This window comes from Phoxinus phoxinus (assembly GCF_949152265.1).
Source record: "Phoxinus phoxinus genome assembly, chromosome: 5".
In the NCBI taxonomy this organism is placed as follows: Eukaryota; Metazoa; Chordata; class Actinopteri; order Cypriniformes; family Leuciscidae; genus Phoxinus; species Phoxinus phoxinus.
This window is the reverse complement of record NC_136880.1, coordinates 35,620,990-35,640,830: the sequence shown is the minus strand read 5'-3', so window position 1 is coordinate 35,640,830 and position 19,841 is coordinate 35,620,990. Positions and strand designations below refer to the sequence as shown.

The following is a 19,841-nucleotide window of genomic DNA, read 5'->3' as shown; positions in this document are numbered from 1 at the left end:
AAAGCACTTCCTGCATCATATGACTATAACTTTTGCCTGAAGACATCGCAAATGAGGACAAATTCCTGCCGGTGAAAGAGAGGGTGGCCAAAAATGGCCTAAATCTTTTCTGAAAAAACAATGCTAAATAGCCTACAAATAATAAAAAGTAACTAACATAATGCAGAATTAGTATAGTAAACTAAATAGGCTGATCATCTTCTAAAAGAGAAGAGAAAAGGCATCTTTTGTTGTCCACGTCAAAGACAATCAAACTCACTTTTTTTGGCACAAATTATGGTAACAAGATTTCCAAATTGTGCAGATATATGAACAGGTTGCATGATATCCTCTGAAAACCACGAACAAAACTACACAATGAAATCGAAATTACGGACTATAAAATACTATTTAACACTATTTTAACACTTAAGTAATATTATAGTAGTACTTTAAGTACATCTAAGATTGTAAGAACATCTAAGAAGTACAATCTTAGATGTTTAAGCCATTTCAACTTAAATTAAAAATTAAACGGTCTTAAAAAATGTGTTAAACCTTGTATGATGGCTTAAAAAAAGTTGAACATTTCTTAACTTATTTTAGTTTAGTTCAAATTGTTAGTTAAAGCAATGTAAAAAACATGTCATGTATTTGTCACATCAACTTATTGATCATAATTTTTTACAGTGTATTATTATTATTATAAAGGTATTTATTAGTTTGATTTTAAGGCTTATTTGTTTTGTTTACATTTGTCCAATAACATTTTGGCTCTGTTGAGTCGCCTCTTGATGATGATGGAAAACCATTGAAATTAACGCTCTTAAAAACATTTTACATGTGCTGATTGTTAATTTTATAAATAAGCATTTATTTTAAGCCGACTACACATGCGTAAATCAAATAAGGGCTACTTATCATCAAATAAATGAAATATGAAATATTGCTTCAAAATGATTTAATGTCAGAAGAAAGACCACTGAGGGATGCGAGAGACATGAATCTAGCCAGTCATTATATCAAAATATCTGAAAGCTGAAATGTCCAATCAGAATCAAGTGCTCCAGTGAGCAGTGTAATAAAATGATGTATTATGAAGCTGGAAATTAGAGATTTGTTCTTTTTATATGCACTTCCATGTGTCCGCCCCCTTCCCCCCATCGCATAAATGGTTTTCTGAGCAAAGCTGAAATTGGAAATCTAATAAGAGCACTTTTCATTGACAACCGCTGGCTGAGGACTGAAGCTATTGGCTGCGTTACAGCTGTGAGAGTCAATCTCTTCAAGTGGAGTGAATGGCCACTGAGAGTCTTAGACAATACCACGCCGACAGAGAGACTATTTCAGCGTGGAGCGAGAGAGCGAGGCGTACCGTGGTGGGATGATTGTCTCTGACTCGATGTGGACGTGTTCATTAACCTCTGAAATCTCTCTCTGCGGCCCACAATAGCAGGGCTATTCATTCACTGACTGGATGGCGTGATAAATGAAGGGCAGAGATAAACAGAAAGACCGTGCTGCTCTGACAGGATGAATGAAGCTACAATGTGACCAATCAGGAGCTGAAAACAAGATGCATCTTCATTAAATCTGTGGTATGGAAAACACTGGGAGGAAATGTGAATAAACGGTAATGAATGGTGATTTTGAGAATGTAGGTCACTCTTTCTCTCCGTCACTCTCTTTTTTTTCCCACTGCATTGTCCCCTCTAAACTATTCAATTCTTAGCCTCTTTATCCGTTTCGACCCTCACATGACAGATCACACACCCCTCAGTATCTCCATTTTCTCAGACCATTTTTCCTGAAAATGACAGGAGTTGAATAGGCTGAATCTTTTTCTAGTTTCAAACTCTCAAGTTATAAATGAACAGGTAGAGGTCGTTCAAACAAAAAGCGTTTTTCAATGTAAACTCAAGCTAGACTGACGTCTTTCACAGCATTCTAAAAACGCGGAACTCAAGTTGAAAGAAGTTTAACTTTTATGAAAATGCGTTTGAACTAGACCTTGTGCTTTTCCATTTCCCCTGACCCGAGTCTCGCGTTTTTAACAGCATAAAACCCATTCTGTTAAATAGAGTTTAAAATGTTAAGGGTCTAAAATTATCAACTATAAATAAAAGTCGGCCCTTGAGAAAATGAACCATGGTTTCACTACAACCAAAAAAATCATGGTTATTGCAGCTAAACCATGGCAACTACAAATTATTAACCATGGTTTTGCTACACTAACAGTTTAACCATGGTATGTGTAGTAAAACTGATTAATGATAATAAATAAAAAAAACAGTTAGGCTACTACCTACACTATTCATTTTCATAAGGGTGACCTTGTTGGTTTTGTCATGTAAATAGTCACATGATCATAATTGCCCTTCTTGAAAATGTCTTAAAGCTTAAAAAAGAAGAAGCATGTGACCATTGGAAAATGAAGAGCTATCTTTTAATATGTAACTGATTCAATCCATTATAAAAAAATAAAATAAAATAAAAAGTCTGCTGGTAAAAAGTATTACAATCATGTTACTTTATTGTTTGCCATTTTCTTTTGGGTCTTATTGAGCAACTGAGCAAATTTTGCCTCTTTCTCTGTTATTTCCCACCGGTTACAACTGTGACCAAAAATAATCCACATATACTTTCACAAACATCTTAAAAACTTTTTTCTAGAAAAACCATGAAGGCTTCATTGGTCTATCCAAGGAGTAACACAGCCTATACAAATCTCTAATTTCCAGCTTCATAATACATCATTTTATTACACTGCTCACTGGAGCACTTGATTCTGATTGGACAATTTCAGCTTTCAGATATTTTTATATAATGACTGGCTAGTTCATGTCTCTCATATGATATATCCCTCAGTGGTCTTTCTTCTGACATAAATTAATTTCAACTCGAAACAATTTCATATTTTATTTATTTGATAAGAAGCTCTTATTTTATTCATTTGGGATCAGAGTTGGTATTGTTAACTAAAAAGTTTTCAGTAATTGAAATAAGCTGAAATAAAAATAATGTAAATATTAGTAAAAAACACACACATTTAAACACCCTGGCAACCAAATTAAATAAGTTCTAGTACGTAGGCCTGGTTTCACAGACAGGGCTTAGATTAAGCCAGGATTGGGCCTTAGTTCATTTACATTTAAGTAGCTTTTATAAACATGCCTTTTTAAAACATTACTGGTGTGCATCTCCAGACATGCAAAACAATGACACTGACATAATTGAAGATATATCAGTGCAAGCTGCTTTTAGTTAAAACAGCTCAAACACACATTAGTCTGAGATAGGCTTAAGCCTCTGTGAAACCGGGGGTAAAAATACAATACAAATAAATTAAGCTGTATAGACATTTTAAAAAATAAGACAAAAACACATGACAAAAATACTAAAAATAAAATTGAAAAATATAAAATATAATTTAACATATAAATAATACCAACCCGGATCAATTTGACCGTTCCTGTCGCTATGTCCGACAATCTTCGCTGCTCTCACACCACACCATGTTCTCACAGTGAAAAATACATCACGGAGCAGAGACAACGCGCTGACAGACAGGACAGACCAGGTTACTTTTCGGTTACTGTTGATATTAAACATATTAAACAGTCTCACCTTTCAAATTGAGTATTTTTTTAAAAGAAATTTAAACAATAAATACCGTTTTGTGGCTCTTTAATGTGCCTGACAGATCACTGTAGTCATCAGTTAAAGCTGCTTATGAACCGATCATCTCTTCCTTCAGTTAATTTATAGCATCAAATAAACATGAATGAACATGAGGAGGAATGTTGTTTTAACCGCGGAAAGGCGTCAGTACCCTCCGCTTTTCAAGTTCAAATCCTCCCATGTTAATCTACTAACTCTCCGAACTGCTTTGTCGGACAAAATGGCGGATGGCGAAGAATGATTGGTCAAGATCACCTGTCAATCAAGCTCCCTGCCAAGGGTCAAATTGAAAAAATAAGACAAAAACACATGATAAATATACTAAAAATTAAAACTGAAAAATATAAAATAGCATTTACCATAAATAATAGCTACCAACCCGGCTTAGGATCAAATGGGTTAATTATTGATTGTTGAATTATATTGCTATAGTGCTTAAAACTCAAGTGCATTAAAACTCAATAGAAACTTAATTTTTTTTTTAGATATTAATTACAGACTGCTGACAGTCTTTAACTACATTAATTGTTCATTAAAGACCTCAAAATGTTTCTGCTCTATCTGAACTAACAGTTGATCAAGCCACTGATCTAGTAAAGAAGAAACAACGAGTCTCTTCTAAACGTGAACCTATTCAGGTAGTGTGCAGAACGGTTGCCTCTACTTCTCCTGAATTTGCTCTCCTGCACACCACTTTGTCTCAGAGATGAGTCTGTCAGACTCTCCTGCAGTGTGTGTGTGTGTGTGTACGCTCTGCCCCACGGTCAGAATAAGACCTTTTTCATTTACGAATTATAAACCTCAATCTCAAGCAAACACCTACACTGAAACACGCACACACACAAAATAAATGAAAAAAAAAAATTAAAGTCAGGAACGCTTTTGTGTGTGTGAGAAATGTTCACTGTTCTTTTTATCTTGTTTGTGTGAGAAAACCACAAGAAGAAGAAAACGTACTCGGTTACTAACGTAACCTCGGTTCTCTCTAGGAGAGGGAACGAGTACTGCGTCGAAGAACGCTACGGGAAAGATATTTCTTTGTCGAGATTGAAGCCAAAAATTAATCCTTAATTTTGTAATATTGTAAAACGCTTTTCTGAAGCATACAACCTAGGCGGAGCAATACAGCTCACCCATTGGCTGCTCTGCCAGAAAAGCACAGCCTATGCGAGGCCAGGACGCTGACCAATGAGGACGCTTCGCGCCCTTCTGCGTCACCTCCCGCCCAAACAGGCGTGGCCTAGGCCTATAAATACGAGCATAGCTGTCTAACACGCCGATTTTCGTCAATGAAGCGACGCAGCGTGGACACGCACGGCATGAGACGCAGTACTCGTTCCCTCTCCTAGAGAGAACCGAGGTTACGTTAGTAACCGAGTACGTTCTCTTACGTAGAGTTCTCTCGTACTGCGTCGAAGAACGCTACGGGAACCCTATGCAAACCGCCGTGCGTGTTCTTGGATCGACACAGACACCTAAGGGCGCGCGCGCCCTGGTATACAAGCGCCTACCCCAAGAAGTATAGGGAGAGCGGCTAAAATAGCATCATCCCTTATAGTAGTGCCTCTTAAGGCATAATAGCATATATATGTAAATATAGATATATATGAAGGGTAATAGCATGCTCATGGGACACATTGTCAGTGAGTGATGCTTAAACATTGAAGTGACCTGGGCCGCAGCGCGGGGCAGGAACACTTATACATATTAGGCATTGAAGTGACCTGGGCCGCAGCGCGGGGCAGGAGCACTTGTACATATTACCATTGAAGTGACCTGGGCCGCAGCGCGGGGCAGGAACACTTATACATAGTCTTCTAGACCGAGAGCAGTTTAGCCTGCAACGCAGGAACCTCTAGGTTATAGAACCTAATAAATGTAGACGGGGAGGCCCAGCCTGCCGCCATACAGATATCATGTAACGAGATTCCGCTATACCAAGCCCATGAAGAGGCCATGCCTCTCGTGGAATGTGCTCTGATGCCCAAAGGGCATTCCAAGCCTCTAGATGCGTAGGCTAGCGCAATGGCGTCCACTACCCATCGAGATAGACTCTGTTTCGTTGCGGCTCGTCCCTTGGAGCGCCCGCTGAACGAAACAAAGAGCTGCTCCGTCTGTCGAAAAACAGCGGAGCGGGACACGTAAGCTCTTAATGCCCTGACCGGGCAAAGGGAGCTATTTCCGTCCTCTGAGGCCGGCATGGCCGACAGGGAGATGACCTGAGCCCTGAACGGTGTGTTGAGGGACTTAGGCACGTACCCATGCTTCGGTTTCAATACGACTATAGAGTCGTTTGGCCCGAACTCCATACAAGAAGCTCTCACTGAGAGCGCTTGCAAGTCTCCCACACGCTTCACTGAAGCGAGAGCCAAAAGAAACACGGTCTTGAGAGACAGGTGTTTCATGTCAACTGAGTGAATAGGCTCGAAAGGGGCCCCTTTCATAGCGTTCAACACTGTAGAAAGGTCCCAAACGGGGACTGAAGGAGGCCTTGGAGGGTTTAACCTCCTGGCGCCTCTCAGGAAGCGGACCACCAGGTCGTTCCTGCCTAGTGAACGGCCAAGCGTTGGATTAACGAACGCTGATATAGCAGCCACATAGACTTTGAGCGTGGATGGGGTTCTTCCCTTATCCAATAGCTCTTGCAAGAAGGAGAGAATCTCCGGTTCTCCACACTGAAGTGGTGACAGACCTTGATCTGAACACCATCCAGAGAACACCGACCATTTGGAAGCGTAGAGCCGTCTAGTAGACGGAGCCCTAGCTTGTTCGATCGTGTCTAACACTCCTCTTGGGAGGTTAGCGGGTACCCGTTTATGGCCCATACGTGTAGGGACCAAAGCTCGGGGTGAGGATGCAGAATCGAGCCCTTGGCCTGTGAGAGGAGGTCTCTCCTCACTGAATCGGCCACGGGGCAGCACTTTTCAGTCGCATCAAAGCTGGGAACCAGGTCTGATTCGTCCAGAATGGAGCAACTAGCAGTACTGAGCATCCGCTCTCCTTGATACGCTCCAGCACTTGAGGCAGGAGTGAGACAGGAGGAAAAGCATAGAGCGGGCGGCGGGGCCAGACTCTGGCCAGCGCGTTCGCGCTCTTCGAAAAGAATTCTGGGCAATGAGCGTTTTCCTGGTTTGCAAACAGGTCTATTTCCGCTCTGCCGAACGTTTTCCACAGCAGACGCACTGTCTGTGTGTGTAGGGACCACTCTCCCGTAGGAACGTTGTTCCGTGAGAGTCTGTCCGGGCCTACGTTCAAGTGACCTGGCACGTGCATTGCTCTTAACGAGCGCAGGTTGTGCTGGGCCCACACCAGTATGCGTTCCGCTAACCTGAATAGGTTCCGGGATCTCACGCCACCCTGGCGGTTTATGTAGGCTACTACCGACATGTTGTCCGAGCGGACCAGGACGTGGTGTCCTTTTATCCGGGGACAGAAGCGCCTCAGCGCAAAGTCCACTGCCATCATTTCCAGGCAGTTTATGTGCGGTAGTTCGGCTCGCTCTGACCACTGGCCAAAGAGCGGACTGCCGTCGAGCAGTGCTCCCCAGCCTGAGGTGGACGCGTCCGTGGACACCACCTTCAGGCTCGAGGAAGTCCCCAGGCTTACACCTGACCGGTACCAGTCTGACGCTCTCCATGGTGTCAGGGCTGAAATGCATTCCTGAGTGACCTTGAGGCGATAACGACCGTGTAACCATGCTCGGCGCGGTACGCGCGCTCTCAACCAGAACTGTAGTGGGCGCATGCGCAGCAGGCCCAACTGCAGCACTGTTGAGGCTGAGGCCATGAGGCCCAGCATTTTCTGAAATCTCCTGAGTGGCACTATGTGGCCGCTGAGGAAGGATTTCGCCATTGCAGGGTATTTTGCCTGCGCTGTGATGACAGCTGTGCTGTCATAGACAGTGAGTTCAGATCCAGTCCTAAAAAGGAGATCCTTTGACTGGGAAACAGTGAACTTTTCTCCCAATTGACTCTCAGACCTAAGCACTCGAGGTGATCGAGAATTAGGGTCTTGTGGCGGATGCGTTCTGAAGGTGATTGAGCTAGAATCAGCCAATCGTCCAAATAATTCAGAATTCGAATGCCGCGGAGTCTCAGGGGTGCCAGCGCCGCGTCCATGCACACTGCAAATGTACGAGGTGCTAGAGACAGGCCGAATGGCAGGACTGTGTACTGATATGCCTGGCCCCCGAAGGCGAATCTCAAAAATCGCCTGTGACGTGACGCAATTTGTATGAAAATACGCGTCTTTCAGATCTATTGCCATAAACCAGTCTCCTCGGCGAATCTGCGCGAGGATAGCTCTGGTCGTGAGCATTCTGAACTTTCGCTTTGTCAGCGCTTTGTTCAGATGCCTGAGATCTAAAATGGGTCTGAGACCCCCGTCTTTTTTCGGTTCCAGAAAATATCTGCTGTACAGACCCCCTTCGCTCTGAGCTTGAGATAAAGGCTCTATGGCCCCTTTGCTCAATAGCTTCGCTATTTCGGCTCGAAGTAGATGTGCTACTTCTGTTTTCACCGTAGTTTCGACTTTCTCCGTGAAACGGGGAGGGCGTCGATGAAACTGTAGCGAATAGCCTCTTTTTATAGTCTCTAGCACCCATTCTGAGACCCCGGGAAGTCATTCCCATGCATCTGCACGTGTGACTAGGGGTTGAATGTAATCTGGGCCCTGGTCGCGAAATGGCGGCGACACGAGAGCAACCGTGTGCTGTGACATGGACGCCGTGGCGTGTGAGGCGGGGGGCATGTTTAACACAGTATGCATCCCGCGCGCGCTCAGCTCTCTGTGTCGAGAGAGAGCGCGCGGGACGAGTCCCGTAGGGCTCGTGATGTTTGTGAATAAACGTGGGCGCTTGGTGGCGGGCACATTTATAACACCGGGAACACTGTTTTTGTGTACTGACTGACCGTTCGTTAGTTTCGTTTTTACAGAAAACCGCGGAACGTGCAGTGTGTAGTGGTTGTGGGCACTTGGCAGTGGGTCACGCTCACTACATGTAAAACACAATCGGCATGAGCCGATTTTATGTGTGCAGACCCTGTGTTGTTCAGGGCTGTGCTTGCACGGGTTGAAAAACCGGGCTCTGGTCGCGAAATGGCGGCGACACGAGAGCAGTCGTGTGCTGTAACATGGGCGCCATTGCAGCGTGATGCGGGGGCGCGCTTAATCGAGCGGGCAGCCCGCGCGCGCTCTCAGCTCTCTCAGCTGAAAGAGGGAGCGCGCGGTGCGAGCCCCGTACGGCTCGGCATGTTTGAGAATAAATGTGGGTGCGTGAACGCGGGTACATTTATAGCACTGGGAAGTACTGTCTATTAGAACTGACTGACCGTGCATAGGTTTCGTTTCATAGAAACCGTGTGACATGTAGCTTGTAGTGATTGTGGGCGCTTGAAAACGGGCACGCTCACTACATATAATGCACAATCGAAATGAGTCGATTTATGTGTGCAAGCCCTGTATTGTGCGGGGCTGTGCTTGTGTGTACAGATGGGCACTGGGTCGTGGGCATACAGTTACACACATTACATCATCGGCCATGGCCGGGACACCGTGTAGCACAGAGAGTACTGTCTATCAGAACCGACTGACCGTACATTCGTTTCGTTTTTACAGAAACCACGGGACATGCAGTGTGTAGTGATTGTGGGCACTGAAAAGCGGGCACGTTCACTAGCTTACATGTGAAGCACAACCGACACGAGTCGATTTTATGTGTGCAAGCCCTGTATTGTGTAGGGCTGTGCTTGTGTGTACGAATGGGCACTAGGTCGTGGGCATTACGGATACACACATTACACCATCGGCCGTGGCCGGGACACCAGTAAATACATTTTCAGATTTACCTGGGGCGTCGTGAAAACGGCGTCTGTGTGCAGGCAAACGGGCATTGATGCCGATTTGGTGACTGCAAAATACACTGGCACGGTCGCGAATGTTGGGACTGTGCGAGCGAGACATTTTAGTGAAATCCGGCCGCGGCGGGATTTTAACACTGTAGCTTTCCTCGAAGCAGAAATGCGCATCCTGGCTGAAAACGGGGCTTTCCGGGACTCCGCGATTTCTTCGTGAATTCAGGAAGAAAAAGGCGCGGGTCGTGAGGACGGTAACGTACGTTCCTCAGCAGAAAAGCAGCCATCCAGCCGGTAAGCGCATCGATGCTGGTCTTTCTCCGTCGACGCTCACGAGCGGCGGGGGAGGGGAGATCCTCGGAGCTCGCCCATCCCTCGCTACCCGAAGCGAGGAGAGAACAGCAGTCGTCCTTCACAGACACGGCTTCATCTTCCTCATCCATGACGGACGCGGCGGCACACAGCGGCCCTTGTCCGTCGGTCAGAGAGTCCAGCGAAGCGGGCGGAGGAGCTAGCGGCAGCAGCGGCGAGCACCTCGTGGTGAAGGGAGGTTCCGGGCTCCGCTGAGCACGGCGCTTTTCACGGCGCGGCACTACAGCGGGCGGAAAAGGGTGCAGCTTCAGTAAATGAACGCCAGGCGAGTCCGCAGAGTCACCGTAGGCATCAAATCACAGTGATGGCAGCCGCCATCGACGAGAGCTGAAGCTGCGTGATACTCACAGGCAGGAAACACAAGCACGTGGTCCCCGTCGCTGAGCGGGGCTCTACACGAGCCACAGGAGGTGCGAGACATCTTGAAAAAGACGCTCGGCTCTTTTAGTGTGGAAAAACTGTGTGACGCGACGGCGAACACACACACAAAACACACACACATAATGTAAAGGATATTCCACGCCGGAGAAGCGCAGCAGGGAACGGCGGCTGAAGGCGGCGATGACCAGCGGCTTCAGGTAAGAGGCGCGTCCTGCTGAGGTGCTTGTATCCAAACGGCTGTGGCGGCTCGAATCCAATCCAACGATGCGTGCAGCTTCGTGAATTTAAGAAAATCGGCGTGTTAGACAGCTATGCTCGTATTTATAGGCCTAGGCCACGCCTGTTTGGGCGGGAGGTGACGCAGAAGGGCGCGAAGCGTCCTCATTGGTCAGCGTCCTGGCCTCGCATAGGCTGTGCTTTTCTGGCAGAGCAGCCAATGGGTGAGCTGTATTGCTCCGCCTAGGTTGTATGCTTCAGAAAAGCGTTTTACAATATTACAAAATTAAGGATTAATTTTTGGCTTCAATCTCGACAAAGAAATATCTTTCCCGTAGCGTTCTTCGACGCAGTACGAGAGAACTCTACGTAAGAGAACATTTATGTGAGAAAAAAGTGTGTGTGTGTCCGTGTGTGTAATTAGCACATCTGTTGCTAGGTTCCAGGTGAGAGTGGCACCTTCAAAAACATCTGGAGGAAGGGCTGCTCCATCTGCTCTGGCACAGCACTCTCTGCCTTTCTTTCTCTCTCCCTCTCCATCGTTTTCTTTCCATTTTTATCCTGGTGAACATGCACATTTTTAAATATTAAAATAATGCACCAGTCGTTTCAATAGCAATAAGAATCGTATGGAATTGAATGATTCCTATTCCACTAATCAGCGTTTCAGGCTAAACTGCATGATTGTGCAATTTACACATAATAAAAGGTAATGTAGCTACAATACATTCAAAAGTTTGAGGTCAGAGAGATTTTTAAAGGAACTATTATTTTTATTCAGCACGGATGCATCGAATTGATCAAAAGTGACAGTAAATAGGCCTACATTTATATGTTACCAAAGATTTTTATTTCAAATAAATGCTGTTCTTTTTAAATGTCTATTTATCAAAGAATACTGTACTGCATCCGAAATCTCTTATAGTAGTTTCTACATTTGGTTTGAAACTTACTTTGCAACCATTAAAAAAAGTATATAGTATCGATATAGGTATTGTGAATGAAATTTGGGCATACTTATTTATATACTGTCGGGCATAGGCCTACTACATCCGCCATGTTGTTACTGTCACGTGACCTACCAGCGTCAGTTGTGTCCATAGACATGTCTATATACATGCCTAACCCACATAGTAAAATGTCCCTTTAAATGCGCACTTCAGAATCTCGATAGAAATAATAGATCAGTGTACTTTTCACCTATACTGTCTTATGAATACTATGAATTTAGAAATCTCAGCTCACATTCATTTTTTCACTTACTATAATATAGTATGGAAGTTGGCATATTTGGACGCAGCCAAGGTTTCCGCAAAAATATTAAGCAGCACAACTGTTTTCAACATTGATAATAAAAAATAATTAAAAAAACTGCATATTTATAATGATTTTTGAAGGATCATAAGACACTGAAGACTGGAGTAATGATGCTGAAAATTCAGATTTGCCATCACAGAAATGAATTAAATTAAAATGTATTAAATTAGAATTATTATTAGTAATAATATTTCACTATTTTACCATTTCACTGTATTTTTTATTCTATTTTTGTATTTTACCGTCCCCAAACTTTTGAATATATGTATATCAATCGTATAAATTATCTTGCTGTCGAAAAATGTCTTAAAACATAATTTCACCCAGAAAACCCCATCAGATCATATAGTATGTCGTTTTGTCTACATCAAGTCATTAATGCAACCAAATGTGATAATTGAAGATAATTTAGCTGCGGTATTTCTTCTGAATAAGAGCAGGTTTCTCATTTCTTATTTTAATGTAACCATTTCTAGAAGTAAGTAAGGGTATGTGTTGCATGTCTGGAAGAAAAAGAAGTGAAAGCTTGACAGACTTTCTATTTTGACTGACCTCTGACCCTGGTGACCTTTTGTCCATCAATGACAGAATGACTAATTATGCAAAGCAAATGAAAATTCAAGAAAAAAAAGGCTAGAAGGTGGAAACAAGATCAGCAAAAAAGTCACGATCAGGACAGCAGGCATCAAAACAACTTCAGCACAAACGAAAACTCAGCAGATGATTTTGCTAAACTAAAACAAAACAACAAGACTAAGGAGTCAGCTGACATGACATCAAAAAGCCACCGTAGTAAAAGTAAAAACATTGAAAAGTAAAAACCTGTAATATTGAGTTAATACATATAACAACACATTCTCGCCTGTGAATTCAAATCTTTGCGGTTTCATAACAGAAGCTGCACAATGTTGTGGCATCATTGAGTCTTAATGTGTGTGATGACACTCTGACCTTTTGCAAGATGGCGGGCAAGTCGACGTGTCTAGAGTGGTTGAATGTGGCATATACGTATACATATGGATCTCACACACACACACACACACGAAAACACAGAGTGTACAGCAAACGGAAGAGCATCCCCTTCCTTTATTTTACAAGAGTTTTGTACAGTTCAAAGTTAAAACAGCTGCTGTGTTTCTAAACATCACCAATTTCTCAACAGCGTATAAACAACACAAAATAGCAGAAACAAAAAGCAAAAAACCCTGTACAGAGAGTCCTGTAAACAAACTAACACAAAATATCCAGAAAATCATACATTAGTCCATTGGAAACCCCATATCTCTGCCCGCTCATGACCTCTGACCTTTAGAACACCATATGGAGATGGTTGCTATCCTAGGATACACACATAAATAAAAGAATCATAGGCGCCATGTTTTTAACGCTTCTTCATTAAAATTGTTACAATCTGGAAATTTGACATTTAAAAAGGTGCAAAAGAGGTTTTGTTCATTTGAAAAGGTTAAAAAAGGGTGAATGTACAAAACAGGATGAGCAGGGCAAGATCAGGAGCTAATTTCCATACTGGATACGGAGGAACAAGGAAGAAAAAAAACAAAAACATAACAAAGTGTCTTGATTGTTTAGTCGTGTCGTACTGAGGCTCTTTTCATGATATCCTCATACACACACACACACAGACACACCAAACGCACCCAACCATCTGTGCCTGGGCAGTAGAGTGTGTTGCGCACCATGTGTCCCACTGTTATGTGTCAAGCGAGCATGGGCTGGCTCATATGGCACTGCCCCCGCGCACGTACACACACAGCGCTGACCTAGCCTCTTACACTCCAGTCTGAGAGAGTCTCAGCTCAACGGGAGCTCTTGACTCAAAGCCCAGAACTATCAGAGACTCAAAGTTCTAGTCTGAGAACTCAAACGCATCGCTCTCATGCAGATTCACCATCTCGGCAGCTGTTGGGGGCGGAGCTGATATGCAAAGAGGCGGGGCTTAAGTGATGCTTCAGGCACAGGCTGTAAGACTGCGAGTGGGTAAGGACTTTCTATTTAAATGATCAATAAAATCCATCATGTGTTCCAGAGGAGTGTGTGGCTGTTTTTGAAATGGAATACTAGTGTACTGTAAACTGTGCAGAGTGCAGTATGCACTGAATATTGCTTATATGTGAAAAAGTGATTTATTTTATTTTATTCAATACTCATTTTGCATGTATATTGTTTATATAAAAAGATTTTATATCCAATTATGTGTAAGAAAGTCTCAAGTTTTGGTAATATGAACAAATAAGATGAAACTGGGCCATATAGCATTATACATATACATGTAATATATATATATATATATATACATACATTGTATATACATATAGCCTTTATTGAAGCTATGCACATTTCTTTTTTCATTTCATGTATATACTGTATGTGTGTGTATATATATATATATACTCTCTGTATATATGCGTGTGTGTGTGTCTACACAGGCTATACATTTTTATTATATTCCATATGCCATTTCAAACTCAGCCTCAGTGTGTTTGTGTGTGTGCGCATTTATGCATGTTTAGGGGAGAAGGGAAGACAATCTTTTTGTCTGAACTTTCACAGAGCGCTGTGGCCTGTCAATACAGGGGCAGCTGGTGTGTGTGATGAAAAATTCAGTGTGGGTCATCTGGGAGACAGGAACTCACACACACACACCTGGCAGGCAGCAGTGGGTCGTGGGTTCTGTGTGTCTGTGTGTGAAAGAGCTCTGAAAATTTAATGAGGAGCATCAATTAATGACCTGCTATCTGTGACCCCATTTCCTTTCTTCTTTTCCATTGCATTTTTGGGATTTTCTCTTTTCACTGGATTCCCAGGAGTCTCTGACTGCGTATTTTGTACCTAGATTTGTCGAGCTCTTCAAACATGTGACTACATCCAGTGATGTCGCTAGGTTTTCTGGGCCCCCTGTAACTCAGTCCCTTTATTCCCCAAAACTAGCGACTCCCCTGACTACATCATATACAAGTTTAACTGACAACTTTTACCTGATGTGTAAGAATGAATCTGATAAATCTTAAAAAAAGCTCTACTTCACAAAACTTCATTATAACCTGTGCAAACTGCAAGTTCTACATGGTTCTAGAGAGGAACAGGTCTGTGTCAGGCTGATTGTCAGAGCATGAAGGTCTTCACAGCGAACCAAGAGACTTGTTGCCTCTGGACGCACCAATGAGCCAATGTCGATCTGGTCAGGACCACTGTGACCTCGTAAAGAAAAGGCACTCGGGGAGTCTGTGTACAAGTGGCACACAAATAAATGTTTGTAAGAGAGCCTTTGTTTGTTTGTTTCTTCTCACGACAAAAACGGGTGTGTTTTCTCAGGTGTGTGTATGCGGCTGAGTCGGACAACCTGTGAAGGGGACGGTGGGACGTCCTGTCTGTGGGGCCCTTTAGAATCCTGTGATTCGTAGTCCAGCCGCATTGATGGGCATCTTCCTTTGATTTCCTGTTCCCTGCGTCTCTGCTCCTGTCGCAGGAGCTCCTGGGCCTCCAGAAGGACACGTGCATTGTATCCTCCACCCACCGAGGTACCGCCGGCTCCCGGGGGAACGGAGAGGCCATTCCTGCAGCCGTGACGAGGAACGGTGCGCGGGACGGAACGATGTCCCTGGTAGCTGGAGTAACGGCCGCTGTCCTTCGCTGCCTGGAAACTGTCTCCGGCTGGACACGTCCTCGCCCAATCACTCTCTGATGCCGGGGTGGGCGTCTTACGAGGGTGGCTACACACGCGGAGAAATGGGAAAGGTGAGAAGCTTAGTGTATATGGGCTGTTTAAAGACATTCATAGTTTGTTCATATTGAAACTGAAAACAGGGGGCAGGACATATCAAAGAACTGCTTCCTTTTACATTTTTATTTTTATTTTTAGCCAATATCCTTTAGTTTTCATCACAGTCCAGCAAAAACACTTGACAGCTTGTATTATATATGAGCACACTTTCAAAATGAATCAAATCTAAAATAAAATACAAAGTCAATTAATTTCCTTCGTAATCACAAGGAGGAATTTATTGACTTAACTTTGTACATTTTATTTTTAAAAAATTCTACATTTTGCCTATTTTTCTTATAGAGAAAGAATATAAAGTTGCTAAAACTGAATTGTCAACTTTTTGGTGTACATTAGCATATAAACTACCATTTAAAAAAAAATTGGGTCAGTGTTTATGCTCATCAAGGTAAAAAAATACAGTAAAAACAGCAATAGTCAAAATTACTACAATTTAAAAGAACTGTTTTCAATTTAACTATTTAAAAAATATATTTATTCCTGTGGTGTCAAAGCTGAATTTTCAGCATCATTACTCCAGTCTTCAGTGTCACATGATCCTTCCGAAAATATTCTAATATGATGATTTTCTGCACAATAAACATTTCTGTGCTGCTTGAATTTTTTGTGGAAAGCATGGTTCATTTTTTTTTGTGTGGATTTTTTCATGAAAAGAACAGCATTTATTTGAAACAGAAATATTTTGCAACATTATAAATGTATTTACTGTCACGTTTTTTCTATTTAATGCATCCTTACAGAATAAAAGTATTATAAAAAATAAAAAATCATACTGACCCTTTCTTACAGCTAATAGACATGGACTCCTACTTTTGAGTTCACAAGGTTATTTAAGTGCTTCGACCAATAGGCCTAAATAACAACAAGCACCATTGCAATAGATTCCACACAAACGCGTACCGTGGCAGAGAGCTGTACTGTCTCTGAGCATGTGTGAAAGCATCTCTGGCTTCCTGCCTCTGTAACTGCACCTCCACAGACACTGAGTGACGGCCAGACGAAGCCTGCGAGCCGCAGTTCGACTGTAACAGGAACGAGAGTTATTACCATGTTCATTTAACACAAACAGGTAAAAGTGCAGTATGAAAAACTTTATGGAGTTATGGAAGGAACATTATGAACATACAGACAAACAAACACTTAAGCTAAGCACTTACCAGGTATCACTGATGTTTTTTTTGTGTAGAGGTCTGTGACATTAGTGCAGAAATGTGTTTATGCAACATTATTACCAGTCCTATGACCTTTAGCGCATTACTGCGGTTAATGAAACCATTAGAGTAGATTATAACCCATTAAATATTCATGGAGTTGGTTATTACTCTTCATAACAAAATTACAGCTACATTACGGTCCTCAATAGTTATTATAAGATTATTATCCATTATTCAAAATGACCACATCATTAAAAACATGTGCAATTATTCCAGATCTATTTATCTCTATATTCTGCTCGACGTTAATTCCCAAAATCAAACTACAAATGCGAAACAAAACTGAAGTATATATTTATATTTAGATGTAATTATATTTATTATATAAACAGGCTTTTTTTAACAAACAAATTATGCTTAAAATCATTTTAGTTCTAAACCCTCATACATTTTTCATCTCCAGTGGTGCTAGTTTTATTCCTCTGAGATTCAGTGATCCTTAACAATCAAACCCATGACCCTGGCATTGCTGGCGACATGCTCTGCCAGTTGAGCTACACGTCTACCGGTACATACATTATGCACTGGAATGAGGGGTCACAGCAGACGTTAGGTGAATGTTAGGGGAATGTTAGATAAATGTTAGCTGGATGTTAGGTGAATGCTAGATGAACATTGAGTGAATATTAGCTCATTTTATGGTGAGGGGTGGATTTGTAGTGATAACATAAGCACTTCTGTAATGTAATTCATTAAGAAATCACACACACACACTCACACTTGGTCGGCACGGAACATAAGGGTGTAATTATAAACAATAAAAGACTCATTTAACACCGCCTCTCTCTCTCACACACACATTGACGGCTTTGTTCCACACTCAGAACAGTGTAACTGCGGTAAATTGCTCATGACCCATAAGAATCCATTTCTTTTATGGCAACATTTACATTGAGTTCCCTGCTCTCGTCACGCTCGGTCAAACAGATGAATGCCGTCCCAGGCATGCTCAATCAAGAGCCGATCCACACGGAGAATTCCATTAACTCTAATGAAGGAGAACAGCATGCTGGGATTGATTGACACAGCTTGCCAGCCATGTTGCCGTGGAGACAGAGGTGTTGAAGGATGAAGGATGTGTGGAGCCGGGTCATTTAGCCCAGTTCATTAACACACACGCACACTTCACTGCCTAAAACAACATCAGCGTCACAGGAACGTACCATTTGTTTGCTAAACAGATTACGGCATTAAAGGTCTGATACGAATGCAGAAACGCTATCTGATTTATAACAGCCAATGATGTTAAAGTTGACTCACAAACACTCACGAAAAATGGTTAGTGGTCAAGAGGAAATTTTTCTGTTTATTCTCACCTGTCCAAAACTCCAAGAAGAAATGATGGACATGTTTGAAAAATACCTGAATTGGATTTGATTTGGCTAGAGAAACAAAACGGACTCATTAAAGAAAACCACCCATCTTTATTCTGTTGCCTTTTGCTGTACAAAAAAGGTTTTAGGCATAAAAAAAAGGGCTTAGAATTAGCATGGGGGTTTTGGACGTTTGGAAACTGGGAAAAATTTGGGGACGTAAAAGGGGGAAGGTAAAAGACATCGAAGATGTTATTTAATACAGTTACATAATCACTACCATTACAAAGCGAAACAACAAAAATAATTCCATACATTAAAGGTGTTTGAAAAAGTTGAGAAGATGAAAACTTTAAAAAGACAAATTTACATTAAGGAAAATACACATAATACCGTGTGTAACAGTTCATTGAAACTCTCTCCCTGGAAAGATGATTACAAATGAATAATGTTAAAAGTATTCCACACAGAAGAGTTTCTGAAATGGACAAGACCCCTTTTTAAGGAAGATCATTTTCAAGTGCAACTCATTCCTGACTTAAAGGAATAGTTCACCCAAAAAAGAAAATTCTGTCATCATTTACTCTTGTTGTTTTCGAAACCTGCGTGTCTTTATTTCATCTGTGGAACACAAAACAAGACGTTTTAGGAATCTTTTGCCCATACAAATGAAAGTCAATGGGGTCCACAACAACTGACCTTCATTGTATGGACACTTTTGTGTTCATAAAAGAAAATCAGTCATACAGGTTTGAAACTACAGAACTTTGATTTTTGAGGTGAACAATCCCTTTATTAGGACCTTCTGCACAATTGTAAAGGCATAAAGGGTTTACATTTACCTCAATCCAGATCATCATATTGAGTTCACACTCAAACCAGATTCTAATGATCTGGATTTAAATTCAATAGCTTAAATACTAAACAATTTCAGTCTAAAACGATGATTTTTACTCTCAGACACACATTCACTCTTTCATGCCACAAACACACACATACTCAGCCAATCACAGTTCTTGCCTTAATTCATGATCTGCCGAAGCCATGGCTGCGGTGATATGGTTGAACAGATGAATGGATGGGTGAACAGTCCAGATGGATGAACACATGTGATGTTAGCATTGTTAGCGGATAATGTCAGTGTCAAAAGTGACATGCTCCTGCATGCAGTGGTCTCAGGTTAGCAAGTTAGCGTAATCCCAGGCCTGGAGGTCATGCACACAACCGCCCCAGTCCTCAGACTGTCTTATCCTTCTTGGGAGTTCCCAGAGACCATGGGCGTACGTCCAGTGATCATGGGTGCACACACAGCTCACACACTCACCCAGGACTGCTCCAAGCTGTAGGAGCGCTGGTGATCATCTGGCTCTACCTCATCCTGCCTGATCTGCTGGAACTCCTGGCGCAAGCGCTGAATTCGGTCGTGGTTGCTCGGCGTCAGCCTGTTTGAGCAGGAGGAAGAGGTCACATGATGAGACATTTTGAACATTACATCATAATCTCTTTGATCCTATACTCTCCGGGATGACAGGTGTTGGAACTGCGACCCGTTCTAAAAGGTCACCTAGTTACGCTCCGCTAACTTTATGAGAACAAAGGTCAAGGTGTCACACACTGAGCACAGATGGTCCAGATACCTCAATGGGCAACAGATATGGTCTCTCTGGGCTCCTTTGGTCCACAAGATCAGATCAGGAAAACCCGCAGGAGAAAT

General features: G+C 42.5%; 1 protein-coding gene across 3 annotated transcripts in view; it reads right to left on the bottom strand.

Annotated features, from left to right (window-relative positions):
* Window positions 1–14,581: 14,581 nt before the first annotated feature.
* The window catches only part of pard3ab (par-3 family cell polarity regulator alpha, b), a 75,787-nt gene continuing 70,527 nt past the window's right edge, over window positions 14,582–19,841 (bottom strand). For all 3 annotated transcript variants that reach the window (XM_079612223.1, XM_079612222.1, XM_079612224.1), the window contains 3 exons: window positions 19,452–19,569; window positions 16,501–16,622; window positions 14,582–15,529 (listed from right to left, as the gene is read on the bottom strand). In XM_079612223.1, coding sequence (XP_079468349.1) covers window positions 15,103–15,529; window positions 16,501–16,622; window positions 19,452–19,569 — 667 coding nt within the window. In that variant the 3' untranslated portion in view covers window positions 14,582–15,102. The remainder of the gene's footprint in view (window positions 15,530–16,500; window positions 16,623–19,451; window positions 19,570–19,841) is intronic.